Below are 24,087 nucleotides of genomic sequence, written 5' to 3' on the forward strand. Positions count from 1 at the left end.
TGGAGGTCCACTCATCCAATGGGATTTTCATATTCTCTCCTCTCCACTGCTAACCCCCTAAACCATCCCATTTGCTTCACCTGGGGTCCCTAACCCTCCAAAGTTCAGAGTCTGAGGGAGCAAAAGGAACTGCCCAGGGTAGGGTTTTGCATCCTTCTGATTCCACTGATGGACAGGTTGCTTACCTGTAACGGTATTTCTTCGAGTGGTCATCTGCGAATACATACAAATGGGTTTTACTGCGCCTGCGCAGTGCTGTTCGGAAACTTCTGGAATCACTAGGCAAAGTTCACTTTGCAACATATTGAAACTTTTTGGCGGTAACTCCGCCCACCCGTTATAAGGCCCCTGCCTTCCCGCTCTTTCCCCAGTTCCGCAATTTTTCCGCCAAGCAGGCAATGGAAGAGCCAATAAGAGCAGGACACTGAGGGGACGGACGGGTGGGATTTGTATGTATTCGCAGATGACCACTCGAAGAAATACCGTTACAGGTAAGCAACCTGTCCTTCTTCTTCGTGGTCTCTGCGAATCATACAAATGGGTTTAGACTGACAAGCTTAGGTATGCGGCGGAGGGAGTGTCCTGAAACCAAAGCTATGGTAACCAAGGTATATCATTGACACAATAAAAACCTTGACCCATAAAAGAGTCAGTCTTTGTTTGTGCACAAACACTTCAACACAGCCATAACATTGCAGAACCTGAGAAGGGAACGTAAGGTCATGCAAGACCAATCCCATGGTAATTTGTGCAAACCAACATTCAATAGGAATGTAAAACAGTGGCATAATTAAAATAACCTTGTAAAGAACCATCATCAGTGGTGCAACCAATGCAACCCTGAGACCAACACAGCCCTCCCGAAAGCTGCGTCTAGGATGGCCCTGATGTCCAGCCTGTAATGCCTTAAGAAAGTCAGAGGCTGGGACCAGACAACAGTCTTGCAGACATCCTCTAAGGGAATCCCCGACAGGGATGCTGAGGATTTGTGACACTGCCCTTGTGGAGTGGGACCGAGCCCTGTCAGGGAGTGGTTACCCAACAGTTTATAGCAGAGGTGGATGGTGCCAGCCATCCATTGGAAAAAACTCTGCGCGGACACAGGCAACCTCTTCATTGGTTCCGAGTAGCACAGAGAGGGTCTCTCGGACCGACTGGAGGCAGCGGTTATGTCCAAGTGAAAAACCAGCGCCTTCCTGGCATCAAGAGAGTGCAGGCTTCACCCTGCGTCCAAAGTCGGGTTGGACGCCGGAGTAGGCAACACAATGACCTGGCCCATGTGGGAAGCAGGCAGTACTTTGGGCAAGAAAGTAATGTCTGACCGGAAGGACTACCTAATCCTTGTAAACCTAAGGAAGGGCTGGTCCCTCCGCAAGGCACAGAGGTCGCCCGCACAGCGGGCGGAGGTGATGACCCCAAGGAAGGCAGTCTTCCAAGTGAACAATCTCAAGTCCATCGTGGCCATCGGTTCAAAAGGTTTGGATTGAAGAGCGGACAGCACCGCCTCCGGGCTTCAAGCTGGTATCAGTACTGACCCAAGGGGGTGCAGGTTGGCACATCTCCTAAGAGGGTGCAGGTTGGCACCTCTCCTACGGAACCTCTACAAGGAAGGGGCTAAGCCTCCTCCACTTAATGGAATAGGACCGCTGGGTGGATGGTTTCTGCATAGGCAGGGTCACAGACCTCACTGCATCAGGCAGTGAGGCTAGGGCTGGATTCTCCAGACCACCAGCGGCAGGCTCTCAATGTCCGGGTGGAGGATCTGGCCGTCCTGGATCGACAGCAGGTCCAGACAGAAGTCGAGGCGGAGGGAGCATCTCTTGGAGGTGGAGAAGAGACGCGAACAAGGGCTACCACGGTTACCACGGAGCAATCAGGATCACATCCGATTGGTCCGTTGTCATCTTGGACACCACCCTGATGATGAGAGGGAAGGGAGCTGCGTAGAGCAGCTCTCCCATCCAAAGGAAGGCGAACGCGTCTCCGAGGGATCCGTCCATTCGCCTCCCGGAGCAGAACTGGGGACAGTGGCTGTTCCATTCGGTCGCGAAGAGATCGACTTGGGGGGTCCCCCACCGGTCGAACAGGTCGCTGACCATCTCCGGATGGAGCCTCTACTCGTGGCACCGGAGGAGATCTGCTTAGGCAATCCGCCAGGTCGTTGTCCTCTCCTGGCAGGTGAATTGTGTAGAGGAGCATCTGTCTCTGGATGAACCAGCTCCAGACACGCAGAATGAACTCGAGCAGGGTCCTGGATCTGGAGTCTCCCTGCTTGTTGATGTAATACATCACAGTGGTGCCGTCTGTTCTCAGGAGGACCACCTTGTCCGCGACAGCGGATTTGAATGCTCTCAACGCCTTGTCGGCTTCCAGCATCTCCAACGTGTTGATGTGGAAACGTTTGTCCCGGGCGGACCACTTGTCCTTGACAACAAGGTCGAGCAGGTGGGCGCCCCAGCCTTCCAGGGGAACATCTGTTGTCAAAGTCAGTTGAGGCCGGGGTTGTTGGAAGGGCATTTTGATGGAGACGTTGAAGCAAGCCAACAACCATCTCAGAGAAGCGGCCATTGGCCTCAGTACCATGAGATACCTGGTCGGGGAGTCCTCCATCAGTCTGAAGACTGAGGGGACCGGGAGGAAACAGGCCTGAAGGGGGCGGAGGCGAAGCCTTGCCCACGGCGTCACGAACGCTGTCAACGCCATGTGGCCTAGGGCTACCTGGACGTCTCACCCTTCTGTGGGAGATGCAAGGCTTAGTGAAGCTGCCAACGCCTGAGAGGGTCCGGAGGGGGAAAGGCGGAGCATCCTTCGGAGTCGGGGATGGCCCCGATGAACTTAGCCTGCCTGGCTGGTGTGTACTGGCTTTTCCTCGGAGGCAATCAGGCCGAGGGGTGCCCAGGGTGCAAGGCGAATGAGACTGTCTCCTGGTAATCCCACTGTGAGTTGGCAGCAACAACAGTCGCCGAGATGTGAAAGACTCTGTAACCCCTCTGATGGAGGTATACCACCACTGGAGCCATGCACTTTGTGGGGGCCCTCGGGGCCGTGGCTAGGCTGAAGGGAAGTACGTTGCAGTGGTATCGGTGAAGCTGATGGCGAAGGCGAGGGATCTCCGGTGGGACTCTCGACTCCCGATGTGGAAGTGGACTTCCCCCAGGTCGAACATCGCAAACCACCGGCCCTGGTGGAGTAGAGGCAGAATAGAGGCCAAGGTTACCATCCCGAACCGGCGGTAGTGGGAAAGCCTCAAGATGTCTGAGAACTGGAGGGGAGGGAGACGAAGTGCGGAGGAACCTCTCGGGTTCTCTTCTTCCCCCGGTCGGTATCCTGATGGCGGGACTTCCGATACCGGGGTGTGTGTGTGTGCGTTGCGATGGCCAGAGGAGGAGGAAGACTGAGAGGGGTAACGCCACCTCTGGGAGTCCTGCTGGTGAGACTGTCGGTCTTGCTGGAAAGACCGATGCGACCGACCTTGGGGCTGCCACGGTCGCTGTCTCTTCCGGCCAGGCGAGATGGAGGCCGACGACATCCCGTGGTTCTTGGCCGCTGCCTTCATCCTGAAATTGCGATTCAGGCGCACGTCAGTCTCAGCGTGACAGAGACCAGAGCCGTGAAGTGGCATGTCCTCAATAACTGTCCTGAAGTTGGTGTTCAGGTCAGATCAACGCAGGGATGCATGTCGGCACAGCGCCATCGATGCCGCCATGGCCCGTCCCGCGCAGTCAGCCACATTTGTGGAGGCAGTGATGAGCTAGCTCCCGATGGAGCGGGCCTCATCTATGATCTCTTCCAGGCGCCTCTAGACATCATTCGGGACGTCAGGGATGAATGGCAAAAAACCCCTCCATCGAGGTCTGGATGTAAGCCCCCATGTAGGCGTTGCCGGAGGCGTCGTCTGTTTGGGGATGAAGGTCTGCTGTGTCCCTTCGACTATCGCCAAATTTTGTTTGGGGTGGCCGGTCAACCAGAAACCGGTGGATGGAGAGATCTGGTACAGGGATTCAATCCTGCGGGACGATCTCACCAAGGGGGGCCGGCACCTCTCAGGGCCGCCTGACGAAGGTCTCCAGGGACAGCAGCAGCGGGATGGATGGCGGGGACGGTACACGGCCGTGCACCCTGTGTTGGACTGGGTCGTGAGCTTTCTCCTCGGGGAAGGAAAGGCCAATGTCCAGGGACCTTGGCATCTTGATGATGTGCTCATTGAAAGAGCGGCCATCACCGGTGGGAAAGGAAGGCTCGAGGTGGTGCAACCTCTGAGGAGAAGCCTGGATGCAGGCCTCATCGTCTGATGGGTCCTCCGAAGATGACAAGATTTCTGGCTCAGAGACGGTGTCTGATGCCAGTGGGAGATCTGGCACCTGGACTCGCGTGGGGGACGCATCGGAAGCTGAAAGCTGCCGATTCCAGAGCGGGCCGCTACGGCCCGATTGTTGAAGCCCTCGCATGCGACACCGGGGGCTTCCCTCTCTCAGGGGCCATAAGATGGAGATTCAGCCTCGTGAATCTTCTGAAGGATCCTCATCAGACGGTTCATCCTCACCTGAGTGAATAGTCAGAGAGGACGACGCCCTCCATGGAGGTCTGGCCGTCTCCGCATTGACACGGACAAATTCCACAGTCGAAGGCAGCGGGGAGTCGATTGTGGAAACCGCATATGATGCCGACGACTCCTTCGGGCGAGAAGAAACCGGAGTTGGAGTCCTTTAGGCTGGAGAGCGCGTCTTGTGCGAAGCGCGCTCCTCGCCCTTGGAGGACGCCACTGACTCACCTGGTACCGGGTGGATTCGGGCCTCTTGGGCATGGAGTCGTCCAAAGCCCCCTCAGAGTGCCTCTTCTTAGAGGATCCCGGCATCTCGCCCCGCTCCTCAGGGAGGGGGGAAGGGATTGCCTGGCAGGTCTGACAGGACAATGATCCCTGAAGGCTGAGGCTTGGTCGCTTTGCCCTCGTCCTCCGGTGCGGCGTTCATTGATGGCACCCAGGGTGCCCCCGTCTTGGACGGCTTGGAGGCGTGTCGAGACGCCTTCGATGATGCCTTCGACGACGCCTTGGAGGATGGGACCGGCACGGCCAGGGCCTCCGCATCCGCTCGTTCCTTCGAGCACGAACCCTCCGAGGATGACTTCGTCCTGGACTTGGTCTTGGGCTCGGAACCCTCAGTCCCCGGCGTTATGTGCGGACGCTTGGAGAGTTTGTTGGTGGCGCTGGGTTGAATGAACCATGGGCCACATCTGCTCGATCCTTCGAGCGCGAGCCCTCCGGGGATGCCTTCCTCCCGGACTCCGTCTTGGGCTCGGAACCCTCAGTCCCCGACGTTATGTGGGGGCGCTTGGAGGGTTTGTTGGTGGCACTGGGTTTGAATGAACCACAGGCCACATCCGCTCGATCCTTCGAGCGCGAGCCCTCCGGGGATGCCTTCCTCCCGGACTCCGTCTTGGGCTCGAAACCTTCAGTCTCCGACGTTTTGTGAGGGCGCTCGGAGGGTTTGTTGGTGGCACTGGGTCTGAATGAACCACTGGCCACATCGGCGGTGGTAGACGATTCAGCCACTGGTAGGCAGGCACCACGCTGGACACGCTGGCCCGGGAAGAAGAAGCAGGCGGCATAGCCGAGGGAGCCGACGATGTAAGAGAGGGCCCCCCCCATGGGTCTTGCCCTGGTCGATGGCCGAAGTCAGCCAGGACTCACAATTCTTCCGAGCCTGCGAAGAGAGGGGCTTGCAGAATGGACAAGTCTTCGGACCGTAGTCCTTTCCCAGATGCATCTTGTCTCCGCAACGTCACACTTTGAAAGGTGCTGGAGACCTTTCCGAAGAAACAAAAGCGGAGGGAAAGTCCAAAATCGAAGCAACAAGCTGAGAGTCCGAAGTTATCAGGGGCGGGAGACAACGAATGGTCAAAAACACAGTGATTCCAAGCAAGCTAAAGAGCGAGCGAAGTTCCCTGAAGCAGCTAGCGCGGTGGAAAAAAGGAACTGGGGAAAGAGCGGGAAGGCAGGGGCCTTATAACGGGTGGGCGGAGTTACCGCCAAAAAGTTTCAATATGTTGCAAAGTGAACTTTGCCTAGTGATTCCAGAAGTTTCTGAACAGCACTGCGCAGGCGCAGTAAAACCCATTTGTATGATTCGCAGAGACCACGAAGAAGAAGGAAGTAGTTCTCTTAGCAGAAACACCATATTGGATTTCTCCCACATAGCTTTCTGAAGATTTGAACAGGAGGTTTTAATGAGAGATTCTTGACTATAGTGCTTCTCACAGGGTGGAGTCTCATCCTAATTTGCCTTCTGGTAAAACAACTTGGGAGTGTCTATTGTTTACAAAAATTACACACTGTTTTTGGACCTAGAGACAATACTAGGAGAAAAAAAAATGCCTGTACACAGTGAGAAGCTGTGGCTCTCAAAACAGTTTGAGAAACAGATAGGATTTTTAAAGATGGTTGCGAATGGCAGCAGTATGTACACTTTGAAAAAGGTAAGAACAGATGCTTGACAACATTAACAATTGGGACTCACTTTCACTTGTCTTTTCAAAAGTTACTCAGTTTTCAAAGCTGCTGTCCAGTCAAGGATCCAGCACTCCCCAGTGGCCAATGGAAACAGCTCAGTTATTATTACATTTATTACCTTGTTGTATACATTAAACCACTCAGGGTGATGATTCATCTTTTCAGCTTGAAGAGCAATCCGAGTCATAAAACCAAATGCCTGTATTAAGAAAAAGAAATATTTAAACATTTTACATAGATATGTAACTTTTAAGATAAGGCGTTATCTTCTGGGGAAATGTGAAGAGAGAAACACGAGAGGAAGAGTAACAGAGAATTAAAGCAACCAGGAGTAGTTGACGGAAAAAAATATAAACTATAAAACAAAGGTATTGAGCCCCCCACACATACAGAGAGAAAGTTTTGAAGTAAAGAAAATTCTGGCAAAATGTTGCTTGTGGAACAGAAAATGCTAGTAAGGAGATAGTTCTTAGTGGTTGTATGATTGTTGCCATTTGGCTCAACAGAAGAACTACTAATATTTTGAAATATAGCAACAACAAATGCATTTATATTTCAATAACCCCAACAAAAGTCTTATAAAAGTCAACCAGCATTATTATCTTCACATTGAGGAGGGACACCAAGAAAATATTAACTTCCCTAAGACCACCTACTGAGTTCACGGCTGATGAGAGAGTTCCAGAAACAAAGCACAAGTCTGTAGCTGCTATACTCCACCAGTTTTTTGTACACAAATAAATCTAAATTACATTGGCAGATATGCTGTGTATTAATGCTCAAAACATCAGAACTTTTAATTCTACACATTTCCTTCCAATACTGTACCCTAAACTGCTCATCTCAGCACAAGACTAAGAATCTGATCTAATTTAAAAGAAAGTAGTCTATGGTGTACTAAATACATTTTTAAAGCTATCTTTTCAAACAGTGAATTGTCTCTGCAAAATAATCTGCACTGAAACACATCCAATCCTACAAAACTCATTTTGAACAAGTACACAATTAAGAGACGGCATAATAGCTGGTAATAGTTCCAGGTTTTTTCCCTCCACCACTGCTGAATGAATGAAGTATGACTTTGCAAGCCACTTTGTCCGTCAGATTAAGGCGGTCATTACAATCAGAGCAAATTATTCCAGTGAAGTTTTTCATTTACAAATCACCAAATTGTCAGCATTTGAAATAACCAGAAGCTGCCGTATGCCACTTTCCTTCAAGCTCTTGTTTGGTTAATAGTCTGAACATGCCCATGTTTATTTGAATTTAAGTCCCACTAAGTTCTATAGAATTTCTTCCCAAGTAAAAGCACACACGACTTCTGCCTTCATTTCACTTGTACAAAACAATTTATGTCTCAAAAAACAGTTAAAGTGGTTTTGAAACCTTTCAAAGTACAAGTGGCATGTATTAAGTCATCTTTAATGTATGCAATAGGTATCCATGGCCAGCTCGAAACTACTAAATACCTCTGAAATATGCATTTTGTATAAAGACCCTTTTAACAATGTTTGAGAACAGGGTTCTCAAACTTTCTATTCTCAGTACCCTTGACTGAGCCACACCACTCACAAAATGGCAGAGCAGGGCTGAAGCAAGTTGCAAAACGATGTCAGATGGACTACACAATTGGTTGGCAATTACTGTTATCATTTTATATTAACATTTAACCTCTCATTAGAAATTGCTATGTTCTTTGACAAAGCAATTTTCTTATACTAAGGAGTTCCATTTTAGACATTCCTCAAGCATATGAACATTGGCTCTAGAAGTTATCATAACTCAGCAATCCAGTTTCAGGGAGGACTAGCTGATCCAGAGGCTCTGACCACATCACTTTTTATTATTCACCTCAACATGCCTCCTATCTTCTCCCACTTCTTTTCCTAACTGGTATCCTATCCCCAATGGGCAGTTTATTCCTGCTGCTTTTACATTTGCTTCCACCTGTTATCCCCTTCCCTTCCATTCCCAGATTTTTAAAATATTATTTTTAAATAACAGAATTATTATATTTTATTATTTTAAATTATTATTATTAGTAGTAGTAGTAGTAGTAGTAAAAGTAGTAGTGGTAATTGTTGTATACTTTCAAGTCATTTCTGAGTTATGGTAACCCTAAGGTGAACCTATCATGGGGTTTTCTTGGCAAGATTAGTTCAGAGGAGCTTTGCCATTGCCTTCCCCTGAAGCTGAGAGCCTGTGACTTGCCCAAGGTCACCCAGTGGGTTTCATGGCCAAGCTGGGAATCAAAGAAAGTCACAGAGGAAAGTGCTAAGGCAGGCTTGCTGTTGAACATTAAGAAGACAAAAATAACGACCACAGAAGAGATACTGTATAGTAATTTAATACAGACAATGAAGAAATGGAAATAAAGATTTCCCATACCTTGGTTCAATCATTGATCAGAACAGGGACTGTAGTCAAGAAATCCAAAAAAGACTAGGATTGGGAAGGGCTGCTATGAAAGAACAAGGCAAGATCTTAAAGTGCAAAGATACTAAGCCGAATACCAAAGTTAGAATAGTCCGGGCTAGTATTGTATTTCCCATCACCATGTACAAACGTGAGAGCCAGAGAGTGAAGAAAGCTGATAGAAAGAAAATCAACTCATCTGAGATGTGGTGCTGGAGAAGACAAACAAATGGGTTCTAGAACTGATCAAGCCTGAAATCGCCCTGGAACCCAAACTGACTAAACTGAGGCTGCCATACTTCAGTCCCATCATCAGAAGGCTCACTAGAAAAGGCAATAATATTCGGAAAGGTGGAGGGCAGTAGAAAAAGAGGAAAACCACATACCAGATGGATAAACTCAATCAAGGAGGCCACAGCCCTGAGCCTGCAGGACCTGAGCAGAGTACTGTAGTTAAGGACAGAGCATCTTGGAAGTGTCTCATTCATGGGGTCACCATGAGTCAAAGCTGACTCTAGGGCAGTTAACACCAACTATTATTGTTGTTGTTGGTGGTGTGTGTGTGTGTATATATATATATATATATATGTGTGTATGTATATATATATATTCCTTCAGTGCTTCCTTGGACCTTTTCCTTCAGAGGATGGAGAAGTCTCCCCCCCACCATCAAAAAAAGAAAATTTGTACCTCCCAGCCACCTTTACTCCCTTCCACTTTCCAGTTCTCTCACCTCCTCTGTCCCACAAAGGCACTCACAGTGCTTATAGAGGCCTCTAAGGACCTTATCACACAAGGCACTTACTGCGCTGGTATCGTGGCCCAAATGCTTCAGAAGCACGGAGTGGGGATCGCCAGTCATGCTTCTGAAGTGTCACTGAAGCATATCCTGCTCTTCTCCCGTTGACAAATCATTCGCTGTGCAGCCATTTCTACAGCATCTTCTGTTATGCAAAAAATGACTGCTCTGTGAACGCTTTGACAACGAAAGAATAGCAAAATGCCTCAATGACGTTTGAGATGTGTGACCAGTAATCCCACCTCCGCGCTTTTGAAGCATTTGGGTCACGATTCCAGTGTGGTGAATGCCTTATGTGATAAGAACCTAAGGCTGCATCTACACAGCAGAATTAATGCAGTTTGATATTGATTTCACTGCCATAGCTCCATACTATGGAATTCTGGGACTTGTAGTTTTGTGAGATATTTAACCTTCTCTGTCAGAGCTCTGGTGCCACAACAAACTACAAATCCCAGGATTCCACAGAATGGAGCCTTGATAGGTAAAGTAATGTCAAAGCGTGTTAATACTGCAGTGTTGCAGCAGCCAAAGTACCAGTGTTCCGGTCCAGTGCCAGATTGTGGAAGTTGTTGCAACCACAGAGAGGCAGCAAAGGCTACAAGTGGTCCTCTTTGTCCTCCCCCTCAGGTAGTTTTTCCTTTCTTTTTAATATAATTTGGTCTGACCTTTCAAGGAAAGGCCTCCACAATACAGATTTGTAAATAAAAACGTAAAGCATAACATGCTATTAGCAATGAAATTTTCACCTCCCTTTTCACCATTCTTTTTCTTCCTTCCCTCACCCTCAGCCAGCAATTTGGTTCATTCTACAGTATCACACATTTCTTCTCTTCCTCCACTCCCCCCCCCCAAAAAAAACAACTTTGCATGGGAAAATTGTACTGCTGGTACCTCAGCAAATTCCTGAGCAGCACACAAGGCTGTGGGAAGGAAGAGAGAAGGTGGAGGTCCCCTTGCACTGGTTAGCACAATATTAGGTCTTGACCCAGGTCTCAAATATTCCCCCCACCTTTCCCCACTGGCATTCTGCCATACATTTTGCTCAACTGCATGCCATCAACACTTGTTTCAGTCTTAAAAGCACACAATGAGAGGAATAATTTTAGGTATATAGGTGTAGGTGTGAGAGCTAGCATGGTGTAGTAGTTTGGACATTGGACTATGACTCTGGAGATAGGGTTCAATTCTCCACTTGGCCATGGAAACCAACTTGGTGACCCTGGGCAAATCAAACACTCTCAGCCTCAGAAAACCACATGATAGATTCGTTGTCCTAAGTCAGAAATGACTTGAAAGTGCACAACAGCATATGACTTCAAGTCGCTTGTCAACTTATGGAAACATTACTGCCCTCTAAAAGAGGATCATTGTGACAGAAACACTATTTTATTCTATGGAATGACTCCAATACAAGCCTACTTAAAAGGGTAAAGCTGAATGTAGGAACAATCTTTCTTGTAGCTTGGAACATTATGTCTCAAAATAATTTGATAATGTTAAACATCAAAAATTGGACAAATGTTCACTAACTAACCACTAATAGTAGAAATGGCCTGATTTGATTTTTGTCATTAATTCATTCATTGAGATGTCAGTGTCTGGCCAGAGATTTACAGAGAATGGCATCAGGTGGTCTTTGTTGAGTTTAGAGGAGCAGATTTTGTTACTGGGTCCTTCAAAAGTGGGCTCTTTTTGTCCTTTTGAAGTTGTATTCTTCTAAACTAGAATTCTTTTCCAAATGGATTACAAAGCCCATAATAAGATTATTGGCTAGTAATGGTAGGAATTGAGAACATCTGAGAACTTTCTGGTTGAAGCAGGTTGTTCCAAAACACAGGATCTCATCTTACATCCTCTTCAATTCTGTTTGTCCCTCATCTGCATATCTCTTTCCTTTTCCCCTCTTCCAAAATGTATATTTCATTCACTCTTCAAATGTCTTGTTTGTCCAAACTTAATAAGCAGTTATTTATTTCAGTTACAAATACTGTATAGCAGAATGTGGATAGCTACATATATTGGCCAGTGGCTCAGGAGTGGAGAATTATTAATCTGAAGGGGTGATTTTTTAAAGCCTCTGAGCATATGTAGAACATTTTTCTGCACAACTGCATCACACATCCTTTCTGCCCCCCCCCCGCCTCCTAATCAGGTGGTAGAGCATACTGATCCTAAATACAGGAGCAAGTGATTCTAAATACAGTCTGTGGCCCATTCTTGTTTTCATCCCTATTGCCATAACTATATAATTAAAGGGAGTAAGAAGGAGAGAGGTAAAAAGCAGAATGGGAAGTGGGCAAAAGAGAAATGAGGGATGGGTTTGAGGAAAGCTTTTCACTTAGTTATCCAAGAGCCTAGCACTGTGTGAATAATACACTGAAGATTTGCAAAAGAGTTTACTGCAGCTTTTCCCAAGTAATATTATACACTTGGCCCTTGGAACTCACCAGGGATCCGTTCCAGCCTCCCTACAAGTTCCAAAATACGTGCATAATGGAGTTCGCCTCTCTGCAGATTTCCAAGTTCGTGGATCTCAAGTCCGCAGACTTGGAGGGGCGACTGCATGTAATAATTTTTCTTGGGTCAGACATGTAAACCCAATAGGTAACCTTGGGTCACCATAAGTCAAAAACAACTTGAAGGCACACAACAACAACCAACAAAAATGGTATATTATACAATAGAAGTAAGTCCAGTATATAATCAGTATGGGGGTGGTGCTACTAAAGAGACCCAAAATGCACTCCCCATGTCCCAGAAAGACTGCAAACACTTTCCTTCTCCATTCTGAAATTGCCCAAATAGCATCAATAATAATCGTATCTTATACTATAATATACAGTTGAAAACAGTCCAGCACAGGAAGAAAAGTTACTAAACAGTGTCACAATATATCACCACCCCACCCACAAAAAACTCAGATCACCATTTACATAGTTTCATAGGTTGAAAGGACCCTGTTTGCTTGAGGGCCTCAAGTCTTCTGCTAAGCAAACTACAGTGGACCCTCCACGTTTGCTAGGATTAGGCACATAGGACCCCATGAAAGTGGAAAAACTGCAAATAAAAAACAACACTATTTTATGGTCAAGTTCTGCAATTCTATGGTCAAGCTCTGCCAGATATTGACTATGAAACTGTGCTCGAGAACCTACAGATGTCTAAAGAAGCGTTCTCTCTAGGAGGCTCTAGGTCCTTCAGTGTGGCTTTTGACAGAAGTTGACAAGAGAATCACACTGGAGAACCTAGAGATTCCTAGAGAGAACATATTAATCAAATCTGTCAATAATCAAAGCCACAAAAATCAAAGCCGCAAATCTGGAGGGCCAACTGTAATCACTTTCTCCACTCCCATTCCAACTCTTATATAACCATATACAGCATCCATGTCAGTGTGTGACAGCCTGGTGGAAGAAAAATGTTTTTATCTGCTGCCAAAAAGAAAGCAAGGATGGAACCAGCTTGGCCTCTCTAGGGAGGGGGCTCCAAAGCTTAGAAGCAGCCATGGAGAAGGCCCTCTCTCCTGTTCCTAACAGACATGCTTGGGAAGGTGGCAGAACAGAGAGGAGGCCCTCTCTGTCCCATAGAGAAAAATATTCCCAAACAAAGTGTAATTTTGACCTCCATCTGTTTGGCTTTTTAATTCTCTCATTTGAAGTGTATTGATGAAATTACGACGTTAAGAATCTTATTCAGTCTAAGGATGGTATGAAAGTTCTGTGGTAGAAAACATGATTTGTATAAAAGGCCCAAGTTAGATCCCTGGTATTGCCAGGCAAAATAATTAGCTAGTAAGTTGTGATAAAAATCTTGACCCAAAACCGTGTGGAACAACCACCAATGGACAATCCTTGGGTAGATAGATGTACACACAAATAGGAAATGACTTTGTAAAAATCAGCCTGTGTTTCTAATATCCTGTGGACATCTAGTTCAGGCCCAAAAACCAGGCAGAATTTAGCCACATTCCTTTGCCCTAAAAATGCCCACTGTTAAGCATGCTTATGTTCCATTAGAATTAGTAAGTGGTATAAATCAGTTCAACTGCAACCAGAGCATTTGAACGTCTTGGTGTCAAAACGTTTTCTGAAATTTTAAACAAATAAATAATGTGTTGTGAATCTTGTCAAAACACTTGGTTTGTCTGTGAAAATATTAGCCTGTCCCAATAATGTTTCTATGGAATTGTTAAATAAGACAGCAATCTCCAGATTACATATATTTTGTACATGAAAATGAGAAGCAGGTCTGTTGAAGTAATTTCAGCAGAGCAATCTCCATTAAGCCCTCTAAATACTTCCTTTGCTAATTAAATGAAATTAGAACTTTATTGTTTATGGATCACCTTTTGTATCTGTAGGCCTGTAACCTTCCTTTATAAAATACATTTGGCAGTGGATGGAAAAGCTATTTAAGACTGATTATATATGAAAACATTATTACATAATCAGTTTGGACATTTCTTCACGTCTTGAAACATAATCAGTAATTGGGTGTAATTGGTGATCAAGGAAACTATCTGGTGATCAATTAAAGTAATTACCAGATTCCGGCAACACAACCAATCTTAATTTGAGGTAAAGTCTGCACTTCTTCAACTTTAATTTAAAATAATGAATATTATTAAGCAGTCTGCAAGCCAAGATCATGGTCAAGCATACATGATATGGCAATAGCTTCAAATTAGTTTTGATGACTTTTGTTTACCAGCCAGCCAAAGATCATGTTGGAAATTATTTTGTTTATTCTGAAAAATAATTCCACCATGGTCTTGACCTTCATTATCAGGACTGAGAGTACTCTATCTTGACCACAAGAATAGTATTTTGGCATCCCAGTGCTTATGTGCAAACCATTTAACAGTATTTAAAAACAACTCAATGGAAAACCATCATCCAGACGGCACTGGTATGTCATTCAAATGGTCTGGATTTCTCTTTATCTTTGTGAATGAAAACACCTAGGCAGTAAAACCATTTTCTGGTGCCTGATTAAAGCCGAAAGGCAGTATAAAAATATTTAAACAGAAAAATAAAGCCTATCTTAAATAGAAAAAAATAAAGCCTAAAAATAAAAACCAAAAGAAAAAATCAATAGGACATAGCTTCTCATAATAAATTTATAATATCAGTGTTGGTAAAGCAACTTTCAAAAGATTAAAAAAACTTCTCTAGTAAGACTGGGTTTGGCTTAATTGTGTAAAAGGGAGTAATGCTAAGTAAATATCAGTTTATCCTAAACAGTAACACTGTCAAAGAACAAAAAGAAAAGAAAAGACAAGCAGGTTCTGTCAATAAGTTTTTAATATTAAATATCTTCACAAGATCACTTTTGCCTAGTAGGACATGAAGGGAAAAGGTGGCATTTTGTCTTACATTTCTTGTATACCAAATCCTAGAACAGATTATAGATGGAAGGTTATGTGTTTTGGTCAATCAGCTGTTATTCAGTTTTATATTATGAAATAAAGCCACTGCAGTGCTTATGTAACCAAACTGTCTGGATGAAAAGGGCCCAAGCTCGACTCAGGCTTGCATCCTTCCGAGGTCGCTAAAATGAGTACCCAGACTGTTGGGGGCAAATTAGCTTACTTGCTAATTAGCTTACTTGCTGTTCACCGCTATGATCTTTGGAATAGCGGTATATAAATAAAACATATTATTATTATTATTATTATTAACTGTTAACAGACCACCTCTAATACATTTTCTCCAGTTCTGTAGACCAAAAAAAATTACAATACAGTCAGCCCTCCATATCCATGGATTTTGCATCCATGGATTCCACCATCTATGGCTTGAAAATACCCACCACCACCACCAAAAAATAAAATAAAAAAAATCCAAAAAGGAAACTTTGATTTTTCCATTTCTTATAAAGTACACCGTTTCTTTTTACATAATGGGACTTGAGCATAAATCCATTTTGATATCCACAAGGGGTCCTGGAACCAAACCTCAGCAGATACCGAGGACCCACTGTACTTATCAAGCATGCCAACTAATTCATCCAAGCAATCCAAAGCTATGGAGAATTAATGTATTATCACTGTGATATTTTTAATTAAAAATGGGAGAAGGAAATAATGACGGAAAAGAAAGAATCCTCTCCAAACTGCCACAACTCATAGAAATATAAACTATTGTATTTGTTATGAATGCCTCACAACCTTTAGGTATTCTGAGGGAAAAGAGAGAGAGAGAGACTTCTTCCAAATTTATTTAACTTTATATCCAGTGTGTGAACATTCTGCTGAAAAATGCATTAATCTTGCAAAAACAGCAAAATCTTACAGTAAAGATTGCATTCTCTTGATAGCTTCACTACATAATGAGAATTGATACCATACCATCATATTTATTTGAAGTAATGGACAACGTATGCCATCATAATAAGTCCACATTGTAAAATGTATGCTAATTGCTTTGATATTAAGCATTACTGCAGCACATCATATTCTATGACAGTCAGTTCCACACTATTGTACTTTATAATATTATTTGTTTGTTCATTTGTTTTAGAAAACAGAACAAATTTACACTGTTTAGAAAGCTACACATTTCTCATTTGTGCTTCACTTTGCTTCAACTAGTTTCATCATATCGCCTCCTTGTCCTAATCAAAACTACAGTAATCAAACATGAATGGATGGGATTAACCAAAATGAATAGTTCCAAACAGATGAGGGTTAAACAGATGTTAGGGCATAATGTACTAATGAGTTATCTTGTCTTTATAATTAGTCAGATATCAAATCCAGGTTAAATGCTCCACTCACACTCATCAACATTACATGCAACTCCTCTTGCCCCCAGTAAACAAGGGGAGGCATAGAATTTAGGCACAAATTCCTTGTTGGACAAGAGAAAAGTCCATCTAATCCAGCCCTATGTTTTTAACACTGTCCAGTTCCATTATCAGCAGCAAATCTTTATTAGATTTGATTATGTCAGGACACTATTGCTGATTTTTTTTTTAAACACCCCAATTTCTTAATATGGACATTTCTTCCATTTCCTGATTTCAGATCATCAAGCACATTGATGCCACATGACAGAAGAATTTAAAAAAATGTTTAAAGAGACTCTGTAGTATACCAATTCTTTCTAAAACTTAACTGTTATGATTATATTAATTAAATCTTTTGTTTCTTAAATGACTTATACTGGGCACCATTAGTGAACAAACATGTATGAAGGATGGACTCTGGGTGCATCCAGTTACGCCACACACTTTCACTGGCAAGACAGAACTAGAGGAAGACAATGAGTGTTTGGACAGACACCCAACCTGCTATACATACCCTCCAATGTTTCACAGGAGAAAAGTGGAACACATGGCTGACCATCTGACTCTGTCCAAAAAGGTGTGTCCAGACAAAAAGAGGGCAAACATTAATTAGAAGGAACACACATAAAACAAATATTTTAAACAGAGCATCCTTGGAATTTATCTACTGAATTTAGGACAGTCTTGGAGGGAAAGCTCAAATAAATAAATACAGTGTCCTCTGTGTGTACACATGCTGCATGATTAACAATGTATGTAGTACTGTATTATATACTACTAGAACCAGCTCAAAAGCAAAGCTTTTTGTGCAATCTGTGGTCGCTGTTGAGCCCTGTGCTCATATTCTTCACCTCAGCACTTTATAGACAGGTCAAATCCCAATTTCCCCTAACATTCAATTTTGAGCCAATCAACCTCTCAGCATAATCTATTTTATATATTTTTTCTTAAGACAGAAATAGGAGTGTCAAAAATATACAATATTTCTGGTTTCAGGAGATAAATGGGAATTAGTTTTTTTAAAAAACATATGGCTGAAAAAGAGTTTTGTCCTAATGAATTCCAATAATCCTTTGGGGAGAAGAAACTATGAAGATGAACCCCAAATTTTGGAAAGTGAAGTGAAAGCAATACTCAAAGCAATTGGAAAGAACAAAACACCAGGAACAGATGACATAACAATAGAACTACTACAACCCATAGAGACAGAGTCAAGCTTAATTTTAATTAAAATCTGTCAACAAACATGGTAAACAAAGCAGTGATCAATATAAACAAACTGGAAGTGATCAATATAAATCTGCAGCAAAGACTCCTATCACATATGGTGTGAGAAATCTCTGAGGTGCAAGATGGATTAAGGAAAGGAAGGGCCACTAAGGATAACGTTGCAAACATATACTGGAAAACAGAACACACCAGAGAATTACAGAAGAAAATCTGCATGTGCTTAATTAACTACAACAAAGCCTTTGACTGTATAGATCACAAAAAGCTATGGCTTGTACTTAAAGGAATGGGAGTGCCACAACATCTGACTGTCCTGATGTGCAACCTGTACTCAGACTGCCAAAAGAACTGAATATGGAGAAACAGAATGGTTCTTAACTGGCAAAGGGGTCAGCCAAGGCTGTATATTATCACCCTATTTATTCAGTCGATATGCAAAAAATATCATACTCAGAGCAGGCTTGGATTCAGAAGCAGGAGGAGTGAAGATAGGAGAAAGGAACTTTAATAACCTATGATATGCAGATAACACAATATTACTAGAAGAAACCAACAAGGACTTGGAGTAATTATTGAAGAAAGAAAGTGGCAAGGTTGGATTAATGCTGTACATAAAAAAATATTACCACAAAAGATCTACAAGAATTCATCCCAGACAACAAGAAAATTGAAATAGTCAAAGAGTTCCCATACCTTGGTTCAAATATATATCAGAACAGAGACTGCAGTCAATAAATCAGAAGACTATAATTGGAAAGGGCTGCTCTAAAAGAACCGGACAAGATCATAAAATGTAACAACATAATTCTGAACACTGACGTGAGGATCATCCAAGCCATTGTATTGCCCAACACTAGGTATGGATGGGAGAGCTGGACAGTAAAAAGGAGCCAGTAGGAAGAAAAACAACTCATTTGAGATGTGATGGAGAAAAGTACTGAAAATACCACTGACAGCCAAGAAGACAAATGGGTCCTTGAATAACTAAAACCAGAACTATCCCTGGAAGGCAAGAGGACTAAATTGAGGTCATCGTACTTTGGCCACATCATGAGGAAAAATGAATCTTTAGAAAAGATAATGATGCTAGGAAAGGTGGAAGGCAACAGAAAGAGAGGAAGGCTGCATTCTAGGTGGACAAACTCAATTGGGAAGGGCCTAAGCCTGCAAGACCTAACCAGAGAGGTTGAGGACAGGGAGTCTCTCAGACTTGTCTCATCCACAGGGTTGCCATGAGTTGAGGTTCACTCAAGAGCAGCTAACCACAGAGTCCCACATAGGCTACAGTCCTGTACACATTTACTTAGGAGTAACTCCCACTGAATTCACTATGTGTACAGTTGCACTGATAATGTAAATGGAGCACTGCTTTGTAGAAAAAGGATTATAAAACAGACAAATATACAGAACTGAAAGTGGGGAAGTATTTTCAAATTAGGTGTGCTTTTCTACAATACCAATCCATTTTAGGAAAATAGAGAGGGTTGATATGAAATATTAAAGAAGAGTAAGGGAATCTGGATAAGAGGCAGTTTGGGAGAAGATGGTTTACAGTTCTGAGAATGGGCTAATTCAGTCCCTTCAAGGATAGTCCCTCTTTGCCACACCAAACCCCCCTGATAGTACAGTGGTTCCTTGTTATCTGCTGGGGTTTGGTTCCAAGCCCCCCTGTTGATACCAAAATCCATGGATGCTCAAGTCCCATTAAATACAGTTGGAGAGTATAATTGTATCCCTTATATAAAATGGAAAATCAAGGTTTGCTATTTAGAATTTATACTTTTGTTGAATATTTTTAAAGCCGCGGATGCTTGAATCCATGGATAAAAAATCAGTGGATAAGGAGGGCTGAAAGTAAAGTTGAAGGCTTTCATGGCCGGCATCCATAGTTTTTTTGTGGGGTTTTCGGGCTATGTGGCCATGTTCTAGCAGAGTTTCTTTCTAACTCTGCTAGAACATGGCCACATAGCCTGAAAAACCCACAAAAAACTGAGCACTGAAAGTACTCACAGAGGCTGAAGCTAACACCTTTTGCTGGGATGGGCAATATACTCCACCCTCTCTCTTTTGACAGAGTAGGATGGCAGGCTGCTTTGGGCTGGATTAATTGGGTACAAAATAATTTGAAGCTTCTGGTTGTTTAGAAGAAAGAAAAAACCCTGTATTGCTAAGAGAGGAAATCCAGGATTTCTAAAAACAAACTTGAGAACCCAGGAAAGCTAAAGAGTAGATGGGCCATCCCATGTGATCTATGGCTATTGGAGAGTATGTCTATGGAGAAATGCTGTCATATTCTAGAGATGGCCCCATATGCATCCCTGGAGAGGACATTTTAAAGGACTTCACTTTTTGAAAAACATAAACTCTGTGGCACCTTTATACACCCTTAATCTCATCTCCAAATTAATGCAGATTCTTCCATTAGAAATCAGTCCAACAAAACAAACTAGAAGACTACCAGACAGTTGATGTCTCTATGCTCTCTTTTCATTCCTATAAAATACAGCTTCTGTTTTCCTGTGTCCAGAGAAAGGACAGATACTAATGTTCATACCATAAACTGCTCTCCAGCTCTATAGGCTTCGTAGAGCACTAGAAGAAATTTAACAGTATATAGAAAGAACTTCATCCTTTTTGCTAGACTTGCAGGCTGCTCCATAGCATCCAAAGTTGTTTACAATTATGCTGATGAAGAAACTAGCTAGCCAGCTCTATATCAAACATTTTGACAGCAAAAGGACAAACACTGATCTATTTTAAGTACTTTGCCACTTTGTGTAATCTTGTAAAAAACAGTCATTCTTGCCTTTGATATTTAGAATGTTTACATTTCATATGTTATTCAAACAATGTTTTACATATTAACAAATAATGTGAACAACACTTCACGTTAGTTCACATTCTTTAACAAGTGTCCTGCCAAAATGATGTGATTCTCCTATAAAATTATTCCAATTTGTTGATCTTACACTGGATGAAACATACTGTAACAATCTTCATAATTTATGTCCTGGTGGGACACCATGATTTAAAGTAACATAATACAGACCAGCAGCACTGCTAATCTAAACCACCTGACCAGATAAACAACGGTTTCCCCTTCTCTCTTCATTGAGGGCATTTCTGTTTATTGTCATATGATTTGCTAATTTTCAGGAGATGAAGAATGAATGTAGCCAAATTAAACTGTGAGTGAGAGGAATGATCTGCAACACAGTGGAATATTTTCACAGGCAGGTATTAGCACAATGTCAAGAACATCAAGACTGAGTGGTCAATATTGCTACACGTATTTATATAAGGCTACTTATAAATCAATAGAATTTAATCCTGATGTAGTTTTAGAAGCTACATAGTTCAAAATACATATCAGTGGTGTTACTTCCAAGAGAAAAGAGCTAAAAACACTTTCACAGGCACAGCAGTGAGCAAACAGGTAGTAGGAGCCAGTAAAAACAGGTGGAAATGTATTCAACAGTATAATTTGTGCACTGTTGGCATTGTGAGTATGCAAATGGTACAACAGAGGTATAGTGGGAACTATGATGAAGGAAAGAAATTAAGTGATCGAGAATATTTTGCAATAAAATATTGGTTTCTAAGTTTTATAACTGTGAGGTGGCTTTGGTTTCCCTTTGAACTAAAAAAGTACTCTTATTTATAAATTAATAGCTAATAATGACTAAACAATATTTCCTTTTGCACGTTTAGATTCCATAACAAACCATCATATTGTCTGACATAATATGTATTACTGTAATTTCTCACACAATTCTTCAAACCTACATGAGATAATAACAAATAAAAATTTAAAGGCAGTTTACAAAATTACAACTAGAGGTAAAACTATAAAATGTGGACAATGTTTAAATAGGATAGTTCTACAAATGGGATGCAACAAGCCATGCAACCAAGCTTGAGAATCCAAAGTTCCTGAAATTTGTTTTTTTCAAGAACTATCCTCCACATCCATCCTATGCCAAATGACAAACTGCCTTTAATCTGAAAGAAATTTCGAAAAAGTTTTGATTAAACTTTGAAGGTTAGCTATTCACGGAAGAGGGACTGAATGTTCCACACACATGCCTTTGAGCAAACCTGAAGTAGTATTTTGTTTTCCATCCCAAAATTTTCTTAACCCTTAAAATTTATGGCATAGAAATTCAGTAAAACATTATGTCAAAGAAGTAGGATATCTACTCTACTGCACAGAACCACTTCATAAATAAAGTTCTATTTCTTTATCTTTTAAATTGTTTCTCTCTAGTATGACATTATACTTACTGCATTCCCCCAAATTCATAGAAAGTTTTTCATTATGCTTTTCTTTTTATTCATGTGGTTCTACATTAATTTCATGTCAGAAAAATATTAAAGGTAGAATGTGAAAAGAAACAGAGTGAGGAAAAAAGAGCATAAGATGCTCCATGTCTGTTCACAGAGGAAACACCACTTACCATTTAATGTCCTTGCTACTACCTCTTTCCTTAGAGTTTATTTATCAGGCTTGGTACTCCAAACAAGAAAATAAAAATTTCACTTGATTTAAAATACACCTTTATAGTGGTAGAGAATTTGTTCTTCTGTTCAAAATGAATAAAGTATCAGCACAAAACCAATACATTCAATCTGAGAGTTTAACTCCACAACTCCATAAATTCTAAGCAGCAAACACCTGTTAGAACAATCAGCTGCTTTAAATAATAATGTCTCAGCGCAGTTCAAAAGCACAGTGATAAAGTTACTCCATCAAACTCACTCTCAAGTACTGCTATACTATAAACGCAAAGAAAACCAGATATTTTCAGCCCTTTTTTAATCGACAGACTCAGACGTGTGCTTTTGAACTTTTCCCTCACAATTTTTACTCCCCTGAATATTCTGTATTACACAACAAACGTCGCTTCTGCATCAAACAGAGCACACTTGATGATGCTAAACCCTAAGAAAATTTCAGTACTATAGTAAATCCAACGTGTCTTCAGTTACAAAGCTCAGGAATGTTATTTTCTTTTGGACGATAAATCCCAGAATGCTCTAGCTGACATGGGCACTGGCCATGCTGGCTGGGGTAACTATAGGAAGTGAAATCCAAAAACAAAAACTTTCACAAGCTTTACTCTATTGTAATCATGCCCTTTCCCTGCAAATGCATACAGTAATTGCAAAGAGCTGAAAGCATGCAATTACAGAAGAAAAGCATTATACTGGTCAATGACCGAATAAATTTTATTACATCAAGAAGAAAAGCAAAAATCAGACCTACCAAGGCTTTTAAAACAACATCTTTCTTTGGTAATCAATACTATAGTCTGGCTCTAGGTCTATGTCAGATGAACTAGTCTACCATTATGAAAACCAGTTTGGGGGTGGTAACTTCTATGGCTTCTCCTCAAGAAATGGCTTGACATTGATCTGAAACTTGGCAGTACATGAGAGATCGGTGTAAGGATGGTTTGCGCTAATTATGAGGTACAAGACTAAGGAATTGCTTATTTATAGGACTATAAAATGTGGCAAATAACCTCCATCAGTTTGACAAATATTATTTTTCACAGACTTCACTTAGAAGTACTGACTGATAACCACGTTTTTATACAGCACCCTTTAGAAAACCTTTTGTGCTTGGTTATGAAAAAGGTCTGTCTGTCTGCTTTTCTATCTATCCCATTTATTTATTTGTGTCTAAGTATGTGCTTGTGGTTTTTGTAAGTTCAGTGGCTGGTGAGGCTCTACTTACATATAACAGCGTACAGACGACACATGTAAAAGACCCTATCTTCCCATATGAACCTGCAAGAACTCTACGATCTTCTGGGGAAGGCTTTCCCTCAGTCCCACCACTATCCCAGGCTCACTTGGTATGGACACGAGAGAGAGCCTTCTCAATGGTTGTTCCCTCTCTGGAACTCCCTCCCATGGGCCCCCCCCTGCTTTCCTTTCGCCAGCAGGCAAAAATGCTTTTGTTTAAGCAAACTTTTAATATGTAATTGGGATGTATGTAAAATATAATATGTAAAAAACCAGGGGGGGCTTTTTATTTGAAGTGTATGTTTTGTTTTGTTTTTTAACATTTGTATGTTTTTTTTAATAATTTTACATTGTTTTAGTTGTAATATTTTGAGTGTCTCTAAAACTGCATGGGTAGATTTTAATTGATTTCTTTTTGTGACCTGCCTTGAGTCCCACTCTGGAAGAAAGGCAGCATGATGATGATGATAGTGATCATGACTTTAATAAATAATAATAAATAATAATAAAATTTTTATTTTTATACCGCCCTTCCATAGATCAGGGCGGTTGACAGCAAAACATCAAACAACATATACATCAGGGTTAAAAA

The 24,087-nt window shown here is 42.3% G+C and overlaps 1 protein-coding gene across 2 annotated transcripts in view; it reads right to left on the minus strand.

Annotated features, from left to right (window-relative positions):
• The window catches only part of PCBD2 (pterin-4 alpha-carbinolamine dehydratase 2), a 59,798-nt gene that overhangs the window by 2,826 nt on the left and 32,885 nt on the right, over nucleotides 1-24,087 (minus strand). For both annotated transcript variants that reach the window (XM_042453636.1, XM_042453635.1), the window contains one exon: nucleotides 6,627-6,707. In XM_042453636.1, coding sequence (XP_042309570.1) covers nucleotides 6,627-6,707 — 81 coding nt within the window. The remainder of the gene's footprint in view (nucleotides 1-6,626; nucleotides 6,708-24,087) is intronic.

The sequence above is a fragment of the Sceloporus undulatus genome, chromosome 2 (assembly GCF_019175285.1).
Source record: "Sceloporus undulatus isolate JIND9_A2432 ecotype Alabama chromosome 2, SceUnd_v1.1, whole genome shotgun sequence".
Lineage (NCBI taxonomy): Eukaryota > Metazoa > Chordata > Lepidosauria > Squamata > Phrynosomatidae > Sceloporus > Sceloporus undulatus.